Below are 19,332 nucleotides of genomic sequence, written 5' to 3'. Positions count from 1 at the left end.
CAGGTGTGCAGCTTGGTCTTCATGTGGATTGCTCAACTATCAGAGCAGGGGCTGTCTCTGACTTGGTTGCCTGCCACTGGATCCCTTTCCCCTAGCTTGACTGTCTGGTTGGACCTCAGCGGGAGAGGATGTGCTTCAATTTATCCCAGGACAAGGTGTTACCCAAGGGAGGCTTCCTCTTTTGAGGAGAAGGGGAGTAATGGGTGAAGGGGTTTGTGAGGGTGGGACTAGAGGGGAGGAGGGAGGGGCTGCAGGTAAATTGAATTGACTAATTAATTTGACAGCTTTTGGCAGCAAACTTAGTTCTCAGTTTTTAAATGACAGCATTTAACTAAGCAAACACACTATGACAAATATTAGGAAGATACAGAAAGACCAGAGTAACCCAGGGCAACCAGAAATGCAAAGCTTGCTCTTCTCAGTCAAAAGGAAAATTGAGTTTATTTAGAAGTGAAGTCTTTGATCAGGATGTAAGGTGAATAAATAAATAATGAAAAATAAAGAAGGAAACTGAAAACAAAAAGTGAAGTCTTTTTATAAAAAAAATCATGCTGCAGAAAAAAAATAATAATCACAGCTCCAAGTCATCATAAGCATCTGAGATTACTTATCATTTTGGCCAGCTCCTCTAAAATTCTGAATCCCCAACAATGCAGCTACATCTGATTTTTTAAAAGGAACTATACCCTCGGCTTTCATATAATGCACAGCAAATAACTGAGCTGGTTATAGCTATAACATTCTAGTTTAATTACATATTAACTATATATCAACTAGATGTATATTATTCCAAAACCTTTTGATGGTGGCCAGTGTTTTATGTCAGTAGCATATAGTTAATAGTCACTTTTGTTCCCAAAATATATTTGTATAAATGAAGTTTCTATACTTCAAAGCCCAAATTCACAAGGAAAGCACCTTCTAAATCTTACTGCTGTAAGCTTGTTTTTCTGAGCTGTTATTATAGATAATAAGAGACTTCATTCCACGGGTTGTATAATAACACATTATAAATTTTGCACTGGTTTTTTTTCCACTAACTCTTGTGATGGCAAAACCATTTTTCTCAAAGCTGATTGGTTGTGCATGTCTACAACAGTGCTTAAATGTGTTCCTGCTATCAAGCCTCCTGACAAGGAGGGATCTTTTTATGTTAAGTCTTTTGGGTACTGAACATGACACCTTCTTGAAGAATTTTTGTTTTATTATTAAGAAATAAATGTGTCTTGCTCCTTGGCTCTCCCTGGCTTTAGCAGTTTGTAGTCATTTCTACCACAGACCATTAAGAACATATTTCAAAGACAGGTTAACGGGGTTCAAGTTTACTTTTTATATAGTGCAGCTTCTAAGTGGCGTTGGGTGAGTATCAAAGATTATCAACGTATATTGTATAGTGCCAAGTAATATCCTTGTTTCTAGATGTTTGTTAACTTTCCTATTGTATTTATGATGTTTCTAAGTCACCTTTATAGACTAACTTTGATAAAAGTTTCGACTCTTCGTTTATTTGGTGTTTGTTTCTCTTGTAGGTTTTCTCCCAAACTACTCTGACCTCCTTAACACTGTACCTTTGCACATTTTCCATAAAGAAGTTTTGTCAACAATGCACTAGCAGTGTGTCAAAATACGATGCCTATCTCATTTTCTCTCTGATTTAGCTCTCATCCTAATCTTAAAGCTCCGAAGACTAAGCTCGGTTTTGAGGACCCTCTCATAAGGGTATGGTTGAATAAATGATTAATGTGACTTGAGCTACCCTTAGAGGTGATGACCCTTAGAGGTGATGACCCTTAGAGGTGATGCTTTGGTATGTTTCACTTATTTGCTCTCTTTCCAAATTGGAGTTTCTTCTCATGCAAATATTCTTATTTTTCCCAAAAGGCTTATGAAAGTTTTGGTGAAAGCATGTTGCTGCTTCAGTGCAGAAATACGACGTCTCCTCCAAAGCCGTGTAACTTGGTGAGTATTCCCCTCACTTGACTGTTATCTCCTCATTCAGACTATAAAGTTCATTAAGTGCACTTAAGAGAACAACTCTCACTTAAGTATGTAAGACAATGTGGAAGATGTAAAACTTTATAGTCAGACTTCAGAGCATCCTCTGAGTATTATTTTCAATCAAAAATATGATCAAAAATAATCAAAAAATCAGCTGTTGTTCAGTTATGTTCTTTTATGGGTAGAAAATAGTTTAGCAAAAACAAAGACATTGTTTATATACACAAAGAAAGTGAGATGTCTCCTTTCATGTATACAAAATCCAGAATCACTGTTAATCAACTACAAAGATGAGATCAAATATGTGCCTGATGGACACCCTGGGATTTTCAAAAGCCGTGATCCACAACCCTCAAGGTGTTTAGAAAGGAGATCCTCTACCCACTCTCTTTTCATTTCCTGTGGCTTTGTAACCTAAACTAAATATACCAGCTTCAGCGGGAACTTTTCTAAGGAAGAGACAAAAATCCACATTTCTGCCTCTTCGTTCTTAATTTACCCTCACAAGCCTTTGAGCAAAAGTGTATTTTTAGGTCAGGTCATAACAATATTAAAAATACAAATAGAGGAAAAGAGGAAAAATTTAACACTGTGGGATTCTACAGTTTATTTCATTAGAACATTAACTAATTTCTATATAATGCAGTGTTAGATGCAGTATCTTAGAAAACTTTAGTCCTAATTTTTGATGTGTGCATTCATTGAACCTGAAGGTATGAACACTGAATGTGGACCTTGCAATGCCTTTCTAAACCAACTTGGCAGAGAAAACTCAGAATGATAAATACTAAGGGTTTTCAGATTATAAATGATCTCCCCCATCCCCTATCCCCTATCTCCCCAACACCATCATCTTTCCTTCTCAGTCTGACTTTGGTAATTAATGTCTCCAAATTAACATAAAGTCACAGTAGAATCTCTTTTGATTTCTGAACTCTGATAGAAAAGCAAAGATGCTAGTACCTAACTGCAGAGAGCCAAAAGCACAATCATTTTAATGTCACAGATAATATTCAAATTTATATTTTAGGTACCAAATGTAAAGATGGGTCTCCTTGTTTTCCTTGGTCTGCTTGGTGTCTCTGCTGCCATGCCAGTGAGTATTTACATCTATGTTGGGCCTTTCCTTGGTGTTCTGTTGTTGCATGACTCAGGGACAGCTGACAGATTATTTCAGCTAAGGCTCTGCATTTCTCCCTCAGTTCCAGATGCCAATGCCCCGAATGCCTGGATTTAGCAGTAAAAGTGAAGAGGTATGTATTACACTCTGTACAGGATGAGACGTGTGCCGCCCCATCTAAAAGGTCAGGAAAAGGAGAGTATTGGTACTTTTGGGGAGTGGGTGGGTTAGTGAACAGGGGGAAGGGGATGAGATTGGAGTTTTCAGAGGGGAAACGAGGAAAGGGCATAACATTTGAAATGTAAATAAAAAAAATATCTAAGAAAAAATTCTTATGAATAGACAAAGGGGGGTAAAGTTCAAAGTGTATTAAAATCAAAGGAAAAACTGTCCTCCCCTACTCCCCCTGAGCCTATTTAAGTGTTTCAGTGTTGGTTTAGGTTAAAATTTAGTAGTTAGCTCTGGGGCCAGTTTTATTCCCTAGTAAAGAGCCATTTGTACCTCGGAGTGTTATGAAGTACACACTTGTTTATATCTTTACCATAAGTCAAACTAGTTATCATTAGTCAAATTTCATGTTCATAAGAAACAAGAATCTTTGTATGTTTGCTTGGGTGTTTTATTTTGGTTTTGAGACAAGATCTCTTTATAATATAGCCCTGGATGTCCTGGAACTCTCGTCTTTCCTTCTTAATTTGGCTTTGGTAATTAAGGTCTGCTAGTTAATACAAAATCACAATAGAATCCCTTTATATTCGTGAACTCTGCCTCAAAGAAATACAAAGAAGCTAGTGCCAAAGTAACTGGAGTTATATAGACCAGGCTGGCCTTGAATTCACACAGATCCATCTGCTGGGATTAGAGGGGTGCCAGAGAAGCAGATATCTTTTTACCATGGAATTATCTTGTTCTAAAATCCTGAATTCTAAATAAACAACATTCAAAATCTCCAAAGTAAATTATGTTTATTTTCTATTATTCTATATTGATTCAATATGAAGTCTGACATCAAATTCAAGAATTTGATGGAGGCTGGAAAATTAGCTCAGTTAGTAAAGAGCTTGTGTTACAAGCTTGAGTCTGATCCCCAGAACCTCCAAGTCTGGTGACATTCCCCTGTAATCCCAGCACTGGCAGTGGAGATCAGAGGATTCATGGAGCTCCCTGGCAAGCCAGTGAGGAAGGAAAACCCAAAATCAGGAAGCCCCAGATCCTAATAAAACTTAGTCACATAAGAGGAGGTAGATAATCCTAAGGAACACTATCTAAATGCCACCTTCCATAAGCACACACATGAACACATATACAGCCCTGTGTACATGGGGCTGAAGAGATGGCTCAGCAGTTATGAGCACTGGATGTTCTCCCAGAAATTAGGGATTTGATTCCCAGGACCCACATAATTATCTGTAACCCCAGTGCCAGGGAGTTTGACACCATCTTATGTCTTCTTTGGACAGCAGACACACACTCTAACGCACAGACATATGTGCAGGCAAACACTCATACTCATTTAATAAATGTTTAAATTTTTAAAAAAGTATACATGTACAAAAATTACATACTCCAGAACTTTTTAATGAATACAAATTTTAAGCTCATATATAATTAAAAAATTATGACTATTGTGTCTTCAAACCATGAACTCAACTTATTTCTTCTGTTTTATGAGTTAATTTGAATAAAGGCTTTTCATTTTCTGCCACATTAATGGATTTCTTTCATTTCAGATGATGCGATATAACCAATTCAACTTCATGAATGCCCCACCAGTAAGTCCTTTGTACTGCTTCTGACACTTTCTTTTTTATATCCAGAAGCTGTGTTATCTTTGTCTTAGCTGATAACAATGCTAATCACCATCCACCTGGCTTAGTTAAAAGATAACCGTTAAAATAGTTTCAAGGAGAAAAACCACTTCACTTGCTCCTAGTGACAAACATTGTCCTTATTCATTTCTGGTTTATTTTTCCTACAATTGAACATCATCTACTAATAACAAATATTCTTTGTGTCTCGGAAAACTTTGTTCTAACTAAAGTTCTAGGAGCTCTTTCAAGAGTAATGGCAACAAACACAGGATAGTGGATACTGTTCAAGGAGAAAACTCTATTTGTGTTATCTTACACAATTCTAAAACTGTGAATCTTTTTGTATTTTGCTGGAGTGAGCATGGGATATTCTTGTGGTTGTATGCTAATTCTAGAGCAAACTAAACCATGACCATCAAGAGATCTTCTGAAAAAATTCTGACAAAATGGCCCAAAAGTGCCTATCTCATGATACTCTCGTGACACGATTAAAGGCTTCATCAATTCTCTGCTAACCTTTCTGTTCAGTGATTATCTTAAGGTCTTTACCTAAAGTCATCGTTTTCAATGCCCCCCCCTTCTAGATTCTGGTTGGCCCAACTTTCCTTGCTGTTTTTGTGTCTGTGAACTGAAATTTCCACCAATGTAAAATCATGCATCTGTTTTGGGGCCTTGCTTCTTTGTTGTTTGGTTGGATTTGGTTTATGTTATTTTGGTTTAGGTTATTTTCGTTTTGGTTGTTTTATTTAATTTTCCTCCCATTTTACCTGGCCTTATATATAGCAAGTCATATGAGTTTTGAATTTGTCATAATTTCCATAAATATATATATATATATATATATATGTACACATATATATACATATATATGTATATATATATACTCAGAAAAAACATAGGATTTTTTGGTGGTGGTGCACCCCAAAAGTCTCCACACTCAGGATTTCAGTGACATGAAGATTGCTGTGTGTATGCATGTGTGTAGACAAAATGTGTGTATTTGTGTATGCGTGTTTCAGAAAACAACTTAGAGCATCAGTACTTGCCTTCCACCTTTTGTGAAACAGTGTCTCTTTGTTGTTTACCCTGCACATACCAGTCTACCTGGACCATGAGCCTCCAGGAATTCTTGTGTCTCCATTTCCCATCTCACCATAGGAACACTGGGATTATCACACTATCGTGCCCAACTTTACATGCATGGTTTCTGGCGAGACATTTGTGCAGCAAGCACTTTGCCCACTAAGCCATTTTCCAGCCCACCAAGTTCTTGAACTGGTATCTCTTAGTGTGCACTTATTTGATTAGTGTGACAGGCTTTCTAGAAAACTGAGATCTCATTCAGTAGGACAAAATGAGATAAAGTCTTCATTAAAGATCTTAGACTCAAATTCTACTGGATTTTTAAGCTTCTTGACTTGGTTTTGGAAGCTTGACTTTAGAAGATGGGGCAAAACTGGACTTCAGTCTCATTCACTGTTCCTGCTTTTGCTGCTCTTTCAGATGATGCCTATGGGCCCATATGGAAATGGTATGCCAATGCCTCCACACATGCCTCCACACATGCCTCCACAGTACCCTCCATACCAGATGCCCATGTGGCCTCCACCAATGCCCAATGGATGGCAGCAACCCCCAATGCCCAATTTCCCAAGCAAGACTGATCAAACCCAGGAGACTGCAAAACCCAACCAGACCAATGCACAAGAGCCACAGCCACAAAAGCAACCTTTAAAGGAGCCACCCAATGAAGCAGCACGGGCCAAAGATGAAGCCCAGCCACCTCAGGTGAGGCTAGAGCAGAGAACTTCCATATCAGATGCATGAGCATACCTTAAAAGAGAGGTTCACACCTTTCCAGCATACATGCTGCCTCCAAAATCATTACAGGTATTGTTATGTAAGAATATGATATTTAATTTTGACATTTATCAAAAGTTGCCTGGCAGGTCAGTGCCAACCTTATTTAGTTCAATATTACACAAATATTGTTGTGTTAAAGATCCTTTTAAAACACAGAATCAAGCTGTGTTTGTGGGATATGCCAATAATACCAGCAATACGAAGGCTGAGGTGGGATCATAGGCAGACGGCTATCATGGTTATGTGATAAGATAGTCTTTAAAAATAAATAAAAATAAAATATAATACAGTCTTACAATATAGAGGCTCAAGACTACTAGCAGAAGAGTCAGGAAAGAAAGATCAAGTTCTACTCCAGCATTCATTAGTCAGATGATGTTGAGGAAGACACCTTACCTTTCTAGACTTATTTCCCCATAAAGAAATTAAATGGCTTTTAATTTATTTTAAGATCTATATGTTGATGCTACACAACATTTTTCTGAAACTGCCACTACTTTCAGTACTTCTAGATGACGCAAATTCAGTCATAACATAAGGCAAGAAGATGTAAAACTGGTTTCTCCAGAGTTCCTGCTGTATGGAACTTCAGAAATAGTGGCTTTTGGTTGTTTATTATCACATAGATATATTTATAATTGTATAAATGAAATGCAAAACTTAATAAAAAGGCACTCCTAGATTTAAATCCTGGTTTCAGTCATTCCTCTGCCATTTGGGGCAACTAATTTCTCTAACCTTCAGCTTCTCAAGCAAACTGAGAATAACAATGATGCATGGTTTCTGAGATCTGAAAGAGTTCCAGAACCAACTATTTGAATACAAGTGTTTAATAATTACCCAAAACATGCAGAGAGGGAGGGAAGGAAAGGGGGTAGAAGAAGAGAAAGAGAAGGAGATTTGATGAAAACAAAAATACAAGCAGTCTCCAGTTTTAAAATAATTATTATCAATTTCTGTCATTTCTCATTTTCAATTTCACTGCCAGATAACTCTAACTTGTCTTTCTTTCCAGCCATTCCCATTTGGCAATGGACTTTACCCCTATCAACAACCACCATGGCCAATTCCACAGGTAAGAACATTCTATATGCTATAAATTAAAAATAATATCAGTATGTAAGACTAATATAAGTTCACATACTGACAGTCAGCAGAGAGTATGAAGCAAAATCAAGTTAGTAATTATTCAGAAATAAATGATTAAAAATTGAAGATATTTTTTACTCACACCAATTTACAACATGAACGAAGCCACTAATAACATAATTTAACAATTTAATTTTAGCCAGGCGGTGGTGGCGCACGCCTGTAATCCCAGCACTCTGGGAGGCAGAGGCAGGTGGATTTCTGAGTTCGAGGCCAGCCTGGTCTACAGAGTGAGTTCCAGGGCAGCCAGGGCTATACAGAGAAACCCTGTCTCAAAAAAACCAAATCCAAAAAACCAAAAAAGAAAAAATTTTAATTTTAAATGGTAGTGCTATAATGTCCTCACAAAATAAATTAAAATATATACAATGAATATCATAATTTAATATAGTGCATAAAAGCACTAAACAAGACAGGTTTAAAACTAAGAAGCAAGCCATGGTTACCTCCATCATATATTTTTCTAACAACAGATACGTCATTATAAACAAGTCTGCAAAATAATACATGAATTCTCAAAGAGTTCTTAAAGTTTAAAATTAACAATATAAAGTATAATACTTAACTTATTTGAACAAAAAGAATAGTAAACACAGTGGTTCTCAATGTTCCTAATACAAAACCCTTCAATGCAGGCCCTCATGTTGTCGTGACCCCCAACCATAGTATTTTCATTGTTACTTCATAACTGTGATTTTGCTATTGTCTTATTATTATTATTATTATTATTAACTTTGATTTTAAAGACAGCATTTTCAAGACATAATTCACATATAGGGTTTTTTTATGTCCTTGGTGCTGTGGGCTTATCGTCCCTAGTTCCAGAATATTGTCACCACCTCTAAAGTAAGCACGGCACTCCTTTGCAGACCCCCATGTTCCCTGTCCCATTATTGTCTTATTATAATGTAAAACTGTGTTTTCCGGGCTCTTAGGTTCCCTCAGTGAATGGGTCACTCAAACCCTGGAGGGGTGCAACCCACAAACTGAGAACCACCAAGTAAGACAAGCTGTTGAAAACAACTACACACCAACAAGTAGTCAGTGACTGGCTCTGAAACAGGTTTTCCCTGCTTATAATTTACTGACCAAGAGGGTTTTAATCAGGAAAAATTCACTCCTTACTTTTTTTCCTTAAAAGGGTGGCTTTTGCCACATTGAAGTAAGGAAACATAGGCCATTCCAGATAGGGTTTTTGTTGTTGTTGTTGTTGTTGTTGTTTTTGTCTGTTTGTTTGTTTTTGGATTTCTTTTTTTTTTCCAAGACAGAGTTTCTCTGTATAGTCCTGGCTGTCCTGGAGCTCACTCTGTAGACCAGGCTGGCCTCGAACTCAGAAATTTGCCTGCCTCTGCCTTCCAGAGTGCTGGGATTACAGGCGTGCGCCACCACTGCCCTGCTTTCCAGATAGTTTTAAAGCAACATGATTTTCATGTTGAAATGACTATTAATCTCATCTACATCAATCTCTTGATGAGAAGCAAAAACTGCTTCTCAAACCTTGCTACTATAAGCTTTCATTTCTTTAAATTTAATATACTCTTATTCTTTTAACCTTTGACATTAGTATACAAAATAATGGTTTCATTCTAGGCCTTTCTCTCTCTCTCTCTCTCTCTCTCTCTCTCTCTCTCTCTCTCTCTCTCTCTCTCTGTGTGTGTGTGTGTGTGTGTGCATGTGTGTGTTATGGTATGTCTGTGTTAGTGTGTGCACAAGTGGGTGTGGATGCCTATGCACATATGTGGAGGCCGGAGGATGGAGTTGACTGTCTTCCTCAACCACTCTCCACCTAGTTTTGAGACAGGGTCTCCTACTGAATCTGGAGTTCACATCTTTGGTTAGGCAAGCTGGCAACCATCTAGGGATCTGCCCATCTCTAATCCCAATGCTAGAACTGTGGATGCACATGGCCACACCCAGCTTTTTATAGGGGAAGGTCCTGGGAACTAATCTCTCAGGTCCTCAGCTTGCATGGAAAGCACTATTCCACCCGAGCTGTCTGCAGCTCCTCCTCACAGCACTTGCACACTCATTTGCCTTCTTACTCTCTTCTTAGTCGGCCTCTTCACCAACTACATTGTCTCCTCCTTGACTCCTCTTTTGCTGGCTGCTTACTTTGTTTCTAAAAGGTCCTACTTTTGCTTTCATGACACATATTTCCTTACTCTTCTCCCCTCCCTCTCACTTCCTTTAAGGTCTTTCCATCCCCTCTCATGGGCACTCTTCTACTTTACTGAGTTCAACACATGTATGCAAACACACACACACACAATCTAGAATCCACATGTAAGCAAAATCATGACATTTTTCTTTTAAACTCAAACTTATTATGCTTAACATAATGATCTCCCATTTTCCCAGAAATGTCATTATTTCATTTTTTAATCATTTTATGATTAAAATTCCCTGTGTAGCCTGGAAGTGGTGGAATATGCCTTTAATCCCAGCACTTAGAAGGCAGAGGCAAGCAAATCTATTTGAGTTCAAGACCAGCCTGGTCTACAGATCAAAGGCTATGCAGAGAAATCCTGTCTCAATAAATAAATAAATAAATAAATAAATAAATAAATAAATAAAAATTCCTTATGTAAATGCACACTGTCTTTACCCATTCACCTGATAATAGATATTTAGACAGATTCTACTTGCTAATCATTGTAAATAAGTTTAAGAATCGTGATATGTCGAGTGCTACAGATACAACCTCAGAAATGGTCCAACTAGGTCAAACAGACAGCTCTATTTTTAGATTTGTGAGTAACTTCCACTCTAACATCCGTAGTGGCTGTGTCACTCCATATTACCACCTGTAGTTTCAAACAGTTCTCTTCCCCACATCCTTGAGAGCATTCCATAACATTTGTCTGCTGGAATGAAAACCTTTCAATGTTAAGATGAAATCTTAAATTAATTAATCTGACAGTTAAGAAAGTTCAATAGTATCATAATTACTGGCCATTTGTATCTTTCTTTTAATTAGTGTCTCTCCACTCCATTAGACTATTTACTATTTCTTTTAATGTTCAATCTTTACAGTACCTTCTATATTCTTCGCATTTATCTGTTATGTATAATGGGCACTGATTCCTTCCCACTCTGTAGACTGTGCCTTCACTCTGATGATTGCATACTTTGATGTGCAAAAAGCTCTTTAATGTCACGAAATCCTCCCATTTTTCAATTCTTGGGAGCCTACTGTGCTACTGGAGTCTTTGTCAGAAAATTCTTAACATGTCTGCATCTTAAAGTATTTTATCTGTGTTTTCTTTATTAGCATCAAAGATACAGGTCTTATACGTAAGCTTTCCATCCCTTTAGAGTTGGGTTTGGTGTAAGGTGAGAGATAAGGACTTAGTCTAACTCTTCAACAGGTGGATATAGTTTTCCAAGCACCATTTGTTAAAGAAGTTGTCTTTTTTGCAATGTATGTTTTTGACCCCTTTGTTGAAAATTGAGTGTTTGTAGCTGTGTGGGTTTAATTCTGGATTTGATTTTCTATTTTTTCTAGGTTTTTTTTCTATTTTCTGTCTGTACAATGTCATTCTAGCTTAGTTACTATAGCTCTGTACTGTAGAGCTGTATCAGGTATAGTGACATTACCAGAATTTCTCTTTCTGTTTAGAATTTTTCCAATTATTTTAATCCTTTGTGTTTTCACATAAATTTTATAATTTTTCCTATTTCTGCAAAAGATATAACTGAAATGTTGATGGAGATTGAATTAAGTATAGAGATCACTTTTAGTAATATGATTGTTTTTATAATCTTAAGTTTGATAAATCCATGTACATTTACATTTCTTATGTAAAGTTCATATGTGAACTTTAATTTATTAAGAAAATTAGCTTTAAATGTACACAAAGAATATTAAATATAATATTACAATTTGATCTCATATCAAATTGTGTGTGCTAATATAGATACTTGGAGCCCACTATCACTCAAATATTAATATCTATAGCTATTTTTCTTTCTCCTTTCTCCTCCCTCTCTTCTTCCCTCCCCTGAGATAGTGGTGTAAAGTAATTGAGACATGTGGATATTTTTAGTAAGATAGCCTCAGATCGTCTTACAGATTTATAAGAACAGTATCACAAATGGATCACACATAGCGATAGGCAGATAGTCTAATGACTCAGGAGCACAAAGTTCACAAAACAATGTATCATCACTAATGAACCAATTAAACATACCTCCTGTCTTACAAACAAATGGCAACATAGAAAGTGCTTGCCAGGCCGAGGAGTGAGCTCAGTGGGTAAAGTGCTTGCTGCACAAGCATGAAGACATGTGTTCAGATCCCCAGCACTCCCTCTCCACCTAGTGCTGGGGTGACGAGAAGACAGGAGAATCCCGGTTCTGGCTGGCTCAGCTACTCTAGCCAACCAGTGACCCCTATGTTCAATGAGAGATCCTATCTCAAAAGATAAAGCGAAGGAGGAAAGAAGAAGACATCCAACATCAACCTCTGGCCCCCACACACATGTGCACATGCACATGTACACAAGTACACATGGACACATACACAAGCACACATAACACACACAATCATACACATAAACACACATACACAGACACACACAATCATATACACATTTTTAGTCAGATCTAATGGCGCACAACTGTAATCCCAGCACTTAGAAGGCTGAGGCAGGAAGACTGCCATGAACTCGAGGACAGCCCAGATACAAATGATGCTGATATAAATCAAGATCCTGCCTTAAACACAAAGAAAGGGAAGGAAAGCGGTTGGCTGCTATGCTCACTGTGCCTTTCATCTTTCAGCGGGGACCACCAACAGCATTTGGACGGCCGAAGTTCAGCAATGAGGAAGGAGTAAGTACAAGCGGCGCTGTCACATGGTTAACAATTACAGTCTATCAGCTGCTATCATTGAACCCAGTGTCACACGAACTTAAAACCATCCTAAAAACTTCTTTAACTCAACCTCTCAAGTTTTTTTTTTTAAGTGAAATAAATCAAGCCAGAAACGTGAATAAGTCTGATACAGTGTTGGTTGTGGCAGTACATGCACAGTCTCAGCACAGCAGACAGCTGCATGGCTTTGTTTTTAAACCCAGTACCATTTCAATGGTACATAATTCCTCTACATGTATTGAAAGATTTTGCACTGAAAACTATTTGCTATGAAAACTATTAGCCTCTTTGCAAACTTGATAGTGAACTCTAGACAGTAAAACACACAGAAAGAAATTAAGATCATCTTAGAATATTCTCTTCACAGGAAACTACGTCATCATCTAACTATCTCATTGAGTAAGTAGTGAAATCCAGAGAAGATAAATTAATATCCAATTTTTCCTCTTGGGTTACAGGATAAACTGGACCAAACCTAAGTCTTATGATACCATACCTAGTTTTTACTATACTCCAGGAAAGTAATCAAATATACCCAAACAATTCATAGTATGCCATCAAATAAACTATTCTGGTGGTTTTGAGTCCACCCTGGACTTGGCTTACTCATTACCTCTAGCTATGTGACATGCACTCAGTGAAAGCATAAAATGATACCTTTGCTGTAGGGGGAAGGAACAAGATGTCATTAAAGTAATGGTGGTGAAGTATTATTTCAATAATATCACAGGATGTTTAAAATAATATATCACTATAAAATATCCACATAAGAGTGACTCAGATCATTGCATACAATAACCTTACTTAGATACTAGAACTTCAGATTTTCATAAAAATTAGCAAGTAAAACAGAATAACTCAGGCATAAACATAGGCTTAAATCTGTATCCTACCTCTTGGGGATACTGTTCAATTTTCTGTGTGGCACTAGGAATATTTTCTCATCTGCCTATTTCATTATCTCTACCCCCAAATGAAAATAAAACTAGTTTCCCTTCTATTCTATTTGTTTTCAAAGAAAACCTAGGGCTGGGATATAGCTCAGTGGTAGAAGACTTAACTACCATGCCTAAGACCATGGTCTTAATCACCAGCACAGGGGGGAAAAATTAAATAACCAAATGATACACACGTGTCTAAAAAAAAAAAATCACATAGGTTTTCATTTAATTCAAAATTATTAAGTATTTCCCACTGGTCTAGAAAACTAGAATATAAAAACAGTATTTTTACTCAAAAACTTTACATGGAGGAGTCAAGTGGGAGGACCCAGTGAAATAAGCAAGCCAGACTGCTGTACTGGGAACCATGGCAGAAGGCTGCAGCCATGCAGCAGCGGGGCCTGAGCCTAGCACTGCTACAGGAGCCAGGTGCAGCTGGCTGTGGCACTCAAGCTGCACCTTGAAGTCACGTGTGCTGGGAGGGGTGGGGGTGTAGTGGGAAATGGTTAGATAGGAAGAAGCCATGCACAAAGACTCAAAGAAATAACAGCAGATGCAATTTGCAGCCGCATCAAGTTTAAGGAAGAGGAAATACGGTTAAATGCCATAGCCATGACTCAGATGACTGTAAAAGTTTTAAAAAATTTAGTACAATATGTAACATTTATTAGAAACAAAAATCCAGATATGAAGTTAAAGAGAAAGATATATATTCGTATTTGACTCTCATGACAAATTGTGTGGTTTATACTATTCTATTATTATTGTTTCCATATTACAATTTAACAACGTGAATTTAGCCAACAGTTATACCCTAAGAGTGGTAGAAAGTACTGCAGCCCACATTTATCTGGCACCAAGACATTCTGCTTTCTATGTTATGCTAAAGAATTTAGAGTTATCTTTTAAGGGAAAAGCAATTCTAAACACATATTTAAAGAGAAAAAATGTTGCAACTCTCAGAAGCCTTTCCCTAGTATCTCCTACTCTGATGGAAATAATAAATGGAAATCATAAAATAAAATAAGATTATACATCCAGTAATCACTGAGAAAGCAACATCAACAGCTTGGGAGTGCAGGCATAGGAGACAGGACAAGGATGCAAGTTCAGATGGAATGTTTGCACGTGGTAGTCAACTATCCAGGGAAATAAGAGAGAAAGCAGAAGCTGGGGCAAGTGGATCTGAGATCAGAAAATTCTCCTTAGATACACAATATTGGAGAACGATGTTTGTGGGGAGGTGAACCCAGTTCTGGGCACATTCCATTGGAAGAGTCTGGAGCCTTACTGACTGGACCTTCGGAGAGAACTGTAGGACAGGCTTTTGCCTTTGTGAATGTATCTATATTTGAAGTTCATTCTCAACAACACAGGAGGATAAAATGAGAAGACAGAAATGAGTAGGAGAGGGGATGAAATCAAAAACAAAAATTGTAAATCACGATGTTGTCCTGCCTGTAATCCCAGCATTCTGAAGGTGAACACAGGAGAATCACTGTGAGTTTAGCACTACACTGATCCACACAGCAAGTTACAGGCCAGCCAGGGTTATATGGCAAAACTCTATCTCAAAAATAAATACCTAGATACAATATTGAGAATTATAGAAGTTAACCTGGACACTATAGTCCACGTGTGTAACCTTAGTACTCAAGCATGGGAGTTTTTCACACGTTCAAAACCTAAGCAACAGTTTCACACTGTGAGATCCTAGATCAAAAAACATTTTAACCCTAATGTTCAGGATCTGGACCTAAAGGTTGGAGAGAATACTCAGCACCCAGAGGGTAGAATAGAGGCCTCAAACTTCTAGGAGCGTATAGGCTGTCATGGTAAGAGAAGTCTGTGAGGGAGATTTCCCTGTTACACTAAGCAATTCCAAGCAACACCATGGAAGGAACTGAAGAATAACTCTCCTTTTCTGTCTTCTTTCCTACAGAATCCTTACTATGCATATTTTGGATATCATGGCTTTGGGGGTCGTCCTTATTACTCAGAAGAGATGTTTGAAGATTATGAAAAACCCAAAGAAAAAGATCCTCCTAAACCAGAGGACCCACCCCCAGATGACCCACCCCCGGAGGCCTCTACAAATTCAACTGTGCCTGAAGCTAATGCGACTCAATCAATTCCTGGAGGGAGTCAAGGCGGAAATGACACTAGCCCAATAGGAAACACAGGCCCTGGGCCAAATGCTGGGAGCAATCCTACAGTTCAAAATGGTGTCTTCCCTCTCCCTAAAGTTAATGTTTCAGGCCAGGGAGTACCAAAAAACAAAATTCCGTGGAGACCAAGTCAGCCAAATATTTATGAGAATTATCCTTACCCAAATTATCCTTTAGAAAGACAATGGCAAACCACTGGTACCCAGGGACCTAAACAGAATGGACCTGGTTACCGAAATCCACAAGTCCAAAAGGGTCCTCAGTGGAATTCCTTTGCTTGGGAAGGCAAACAAGCTACTCGTCCAGGAAATCCAGCTTATCATAAAACTTCCCCTCCTACCTCAGGAGTTAATTATCCCAACTATGCAGGAAATCCAGTCAATTTTGGAAGAAAACTGCCAGGGCCAAAGAAACCCTTTATTGGAACCAATCCAGCCCCAAATAAGCCCTTTGTGGGAACCAATCCGGCCTCAAATAAACCCTTTATGGGAACCAATCCAGCCTCAAATAAACCCTTTATGGGAACCAATCCAGCCTCAAATAAACCCTTTGTGGGAGCCAATCCGGCCTCAAATAAACCCTTTGTGGGAACCAATCCAGCCTCAAATAAACCCTTTATGGGAACCAATCCGGCCTCAAATAAACCCTTTGTAGGAGCCAATCCAGCCCCAAATAAACCCTTTATGGGAACCAATCCAGCCTCACACAAACCATCTATAGGAACCAATCCAGCCTCAAATAAACCATCTATAGGAACCAATGGTGCATCAAATAAACCATTTGTGAGAAACAATGCAGCTGCAAATAAACCCTTTGTGAGGACCAATGGTGCGTCAAATAAACCCTTTGTGGGAGCCAATGCTGCCTCTAATAAACCATTTGTGAGAAGCAATCAGGCCTCAAATAGACCATTTGTGGGAACCAATGTGGCCCCAGTGGGGCCTAAACAAGTTACTGTTAGCCACAATATGAAAACCCAAAATCCAAAGGAAAAGTCACTAGGTCAAAAAGAAAGAACAGTCACTCCTACCAAAGATACAAGCAATCCCTGGAGAACCTCTAAACAATATGGAATTAACAATCCAAACTATAATTTGCCTCGCTCTGAAGGTAGCATGGTAGGCCCAAATTTTAATTCCTTTGATCAACAAGAAAACTCCTATTTCTCAAGAGGAGATTCCAAAAGAGTGCCAAGTCCTAAAATACAAATCAAAAACCAAAATTTGCCCAAAGGAATTGCTTTAGAGCCTAGAAGAACCCCATTTAAATCAGAAACTAAAAAACCTGAATTAAAGCATAGTACACACCAGCCTGCATACCCTAAGAAAATCCCTTCTCCTACAAGAGAGCATTTCCCTGAAGAAAGAAACACCTGGAATCACCAAAAAATCCTTCCACCCTTAAAGGAAGACCATGGGAGGCAGGAAGAAAATTTACTTCATCCTTCCTATGGCTCTAGAGGAAATATTTTTTACCATGAATATACCAATCCGTATCCCAATGAAAACTCCCCATATATTAGAAGCAATCCATGGGATACGAGGGCCGGCTCTCCCAGTACTATGATGCATCCAGAAAACCCACAGTACACCATGACTTCTCTAGACCAGAAGGAGACAGAGCAGTACAATGAAGAGGACCCAATTGATCCAAATGAAGATGAATCTTTTCCAGGACAAAGTAGATGGGGTGATGAAGAGCTGAGTTTCAAAGGAAACCCAACGGTTAGGCAATATGAAGGTGAGCAGTATGCCTCAACCCTAGCAAAGAAATACCTTCCCTATTCCTTAAGTAATCCACCAAAAGCCAGTGAAGATTTTCCTTATAGTGAATTCTATCCCTGGAACCCACATGAAACTTTTCCAATATATAACCCAGGTCCTACTATAGCACCACCTGTGGACCCCAGAAGTTATTATGTTAATAACGCCATAGGACAAGAAGAAAGCACTCTCTTTCCTTCGTGGACCTCCTGGGACCACAGGAGCCAAGCTGAGAGGCAGAAAGAAAGTGAGCCATCTTTCAACAGAAATGTCTTGGATCAGTCAATGAACTCACACAAATCTAATATCCCAAACCACCCTTATTCCACTACCTCCCCTGCTGGATTTCCAAAAGATCCAACATGGCTTGAAGGTGAGAATTTGAACTACGATTTGCAAATTACTAGTTTAAGTCCATCAGAGAGAGAGCAGTTGGCCTTCCCAGACTTCATGTCTCAAAGTTACCCAACAGGCCAAAATGAAGCACACTTATTTCACCAAAGTCAGAGAGGGTCTTGCTGTATTGGTGGCTCCACAGGACATAAAGACAATGTGCTTGCTCTACACGACTATACTTCATCCTATGGTCTTCCACCAAGGAAGAACCAAGAACCCAGTCCTGTGTATACAGAAAGCAGTTATACCAAGTATGCAAGACCTAATGTTTCCCCAGCAAGCATCTTACCTAGTCAAAGAAATATCTCAGAGAACAAACTAACTGCAGAAAGTCCAAACCCAAGTCCATTTGGAGAGAGTGTGCCTACTGTGAAGATAAACACTCCATATTCTGGAAAGAATCAACTGGAGACAGGAATTATGGCCTTTTCTGAAGCCAGCTCTTCTCAGCCAAAAAATACACCCTGTCTTAAAAGTGACCTTGGAGGAGATCGGAGGGACGTTCTGAAACAATTCTTTGAAGGCAGCCAGCTGGGTGAGAGAACTGCTAGCCTTACTCCTGAGCAGCTTGTTATTGGCATTCCCGATAAAGACTCTGCCCCAGGTAGCATGCAAAGTGAAGTCCAAGGAAATGATGGTGAGATGCAGCAGCAAAGGCCGCCTACCATCCTGAAGTTGCCGTGCTTTGGCTCCAAATTAACAAAAATTCACTCTTCTACCACTGGACCTCCAACTAACAATGGAAGACCAAGTCTACTCAATGGTGCTCTCTCCACACCCACTGAAAGTCCTAACACATTGGTTGGGTTAGCTACTAGTGAACAATTTAAAAGTATAAATGTAGATCAACTTAATGCAGATGAACACACTACACTTGAATCTTTTCAAGGAACCAGTCTACAGGACCAAGCACAAGGCTGCTTACTGCTTCAGGCTTAGGGATCACTTCAACTGAACATCCTCAGGGGATGAAAAAAACCTATCAATGTTTTGTCAGTGATTCCGCAACTTTGTACCCTGAGACTTGATTACCTTCTTATGATCCCTAGGCCTTTTACTCTCCCAGCAGTAGGAATAGTGGCCCAGGTAGAATCAATGAGATTGGGCCTCTGGGGCTGGCTGGATCCAGCACTGTTACAGTTAGTGCTCACTTAAAAAGCATGAAGGCCATGACCATTCCTGCCTTGAAACTTGGAAGGTATTTGATTGTCTGAGTTAGTTTCCTCTTTCTTGTTAACTTATCCTGTT

The 19,332-nt window shown here is 38.7% G+C and overlaps 1 protein-coding gene and 1 long non-coding RNA gene across 2 annotated transcripts in view; one reads left to right on the top strand and one right to left on the bottom strand.

Annotated features, from left to right (window-relative positions):
• The window catches only part of LOC127696608 (uncharacterized), a 76,453-nt gene that overhangs the window by 51,312 nt on the left and 5,809 nt on the right, over nt 1-19,332 (bottom strand). The window lies entirely within an intron of this gene.
• Enam (enamelin) lies at nt 1,906-19,023 on the top strand. The gene is made up of 9 exons (XM_052199444.1): nt 1,906-1,959; nt 3,029-3,094; nt 3,207-3,251; nt 4,849-4,890; nt 6,433-6,717; nt 7,808-7,867; nt 12,724-12,774; nt 15,700-16,330; nt 16,826-19,023. Exons 1-9 carry the CDS (start codon nt 1,906-1,908, stop codon nt 19,021-19,023), a joined length of 3,432 nt encoding a protein of 1,143 aa, XP_052055404.1.

The sequence above is a fragment of the Apodemus sylvaticus genome, chromosome 11 (genome assembly GCF_947179515.1).
Source record: "Apodemus sylvaticus chromosome 11, mApoSyl1.1, whole genome shotgun sequence".
NCBI classification, from domain to species: domain Eukaryota; kingdom Metazoa; phylum Chordata; class Mammalia; order Rodentia; family Muridae; genus Apodemus; species Apodemus sylvaticus.
The sequence above is the reverse complement of the archived record's forward strand: the minus strand, read 5'-3'. Positions and strand labels throughout refer to the sequence as shown.

Coding starts and splice junctions, on each gene's coding strand:
- Enam (XM_052199444.1), top strand. CDS start 1,906: ATGTTGCTGCTTCAGTGCAGAAATACGACGTCTCCTCCAAAGCCGTGT. Junction 1,960..3,028: donor CTCCAAAGCCGTGTAACTTG/GTGAGTATTCCC, acceptor TTTATATTTTAG/GTACCAAATGTAAAGATGGG. Junction 12,775..15,699: donor AGTTCAGCAATGAGGAAGGA/GTAAGTACAAGC, acceptor TCTTTCCTACAG/AATCCTTACTATGCATATTT.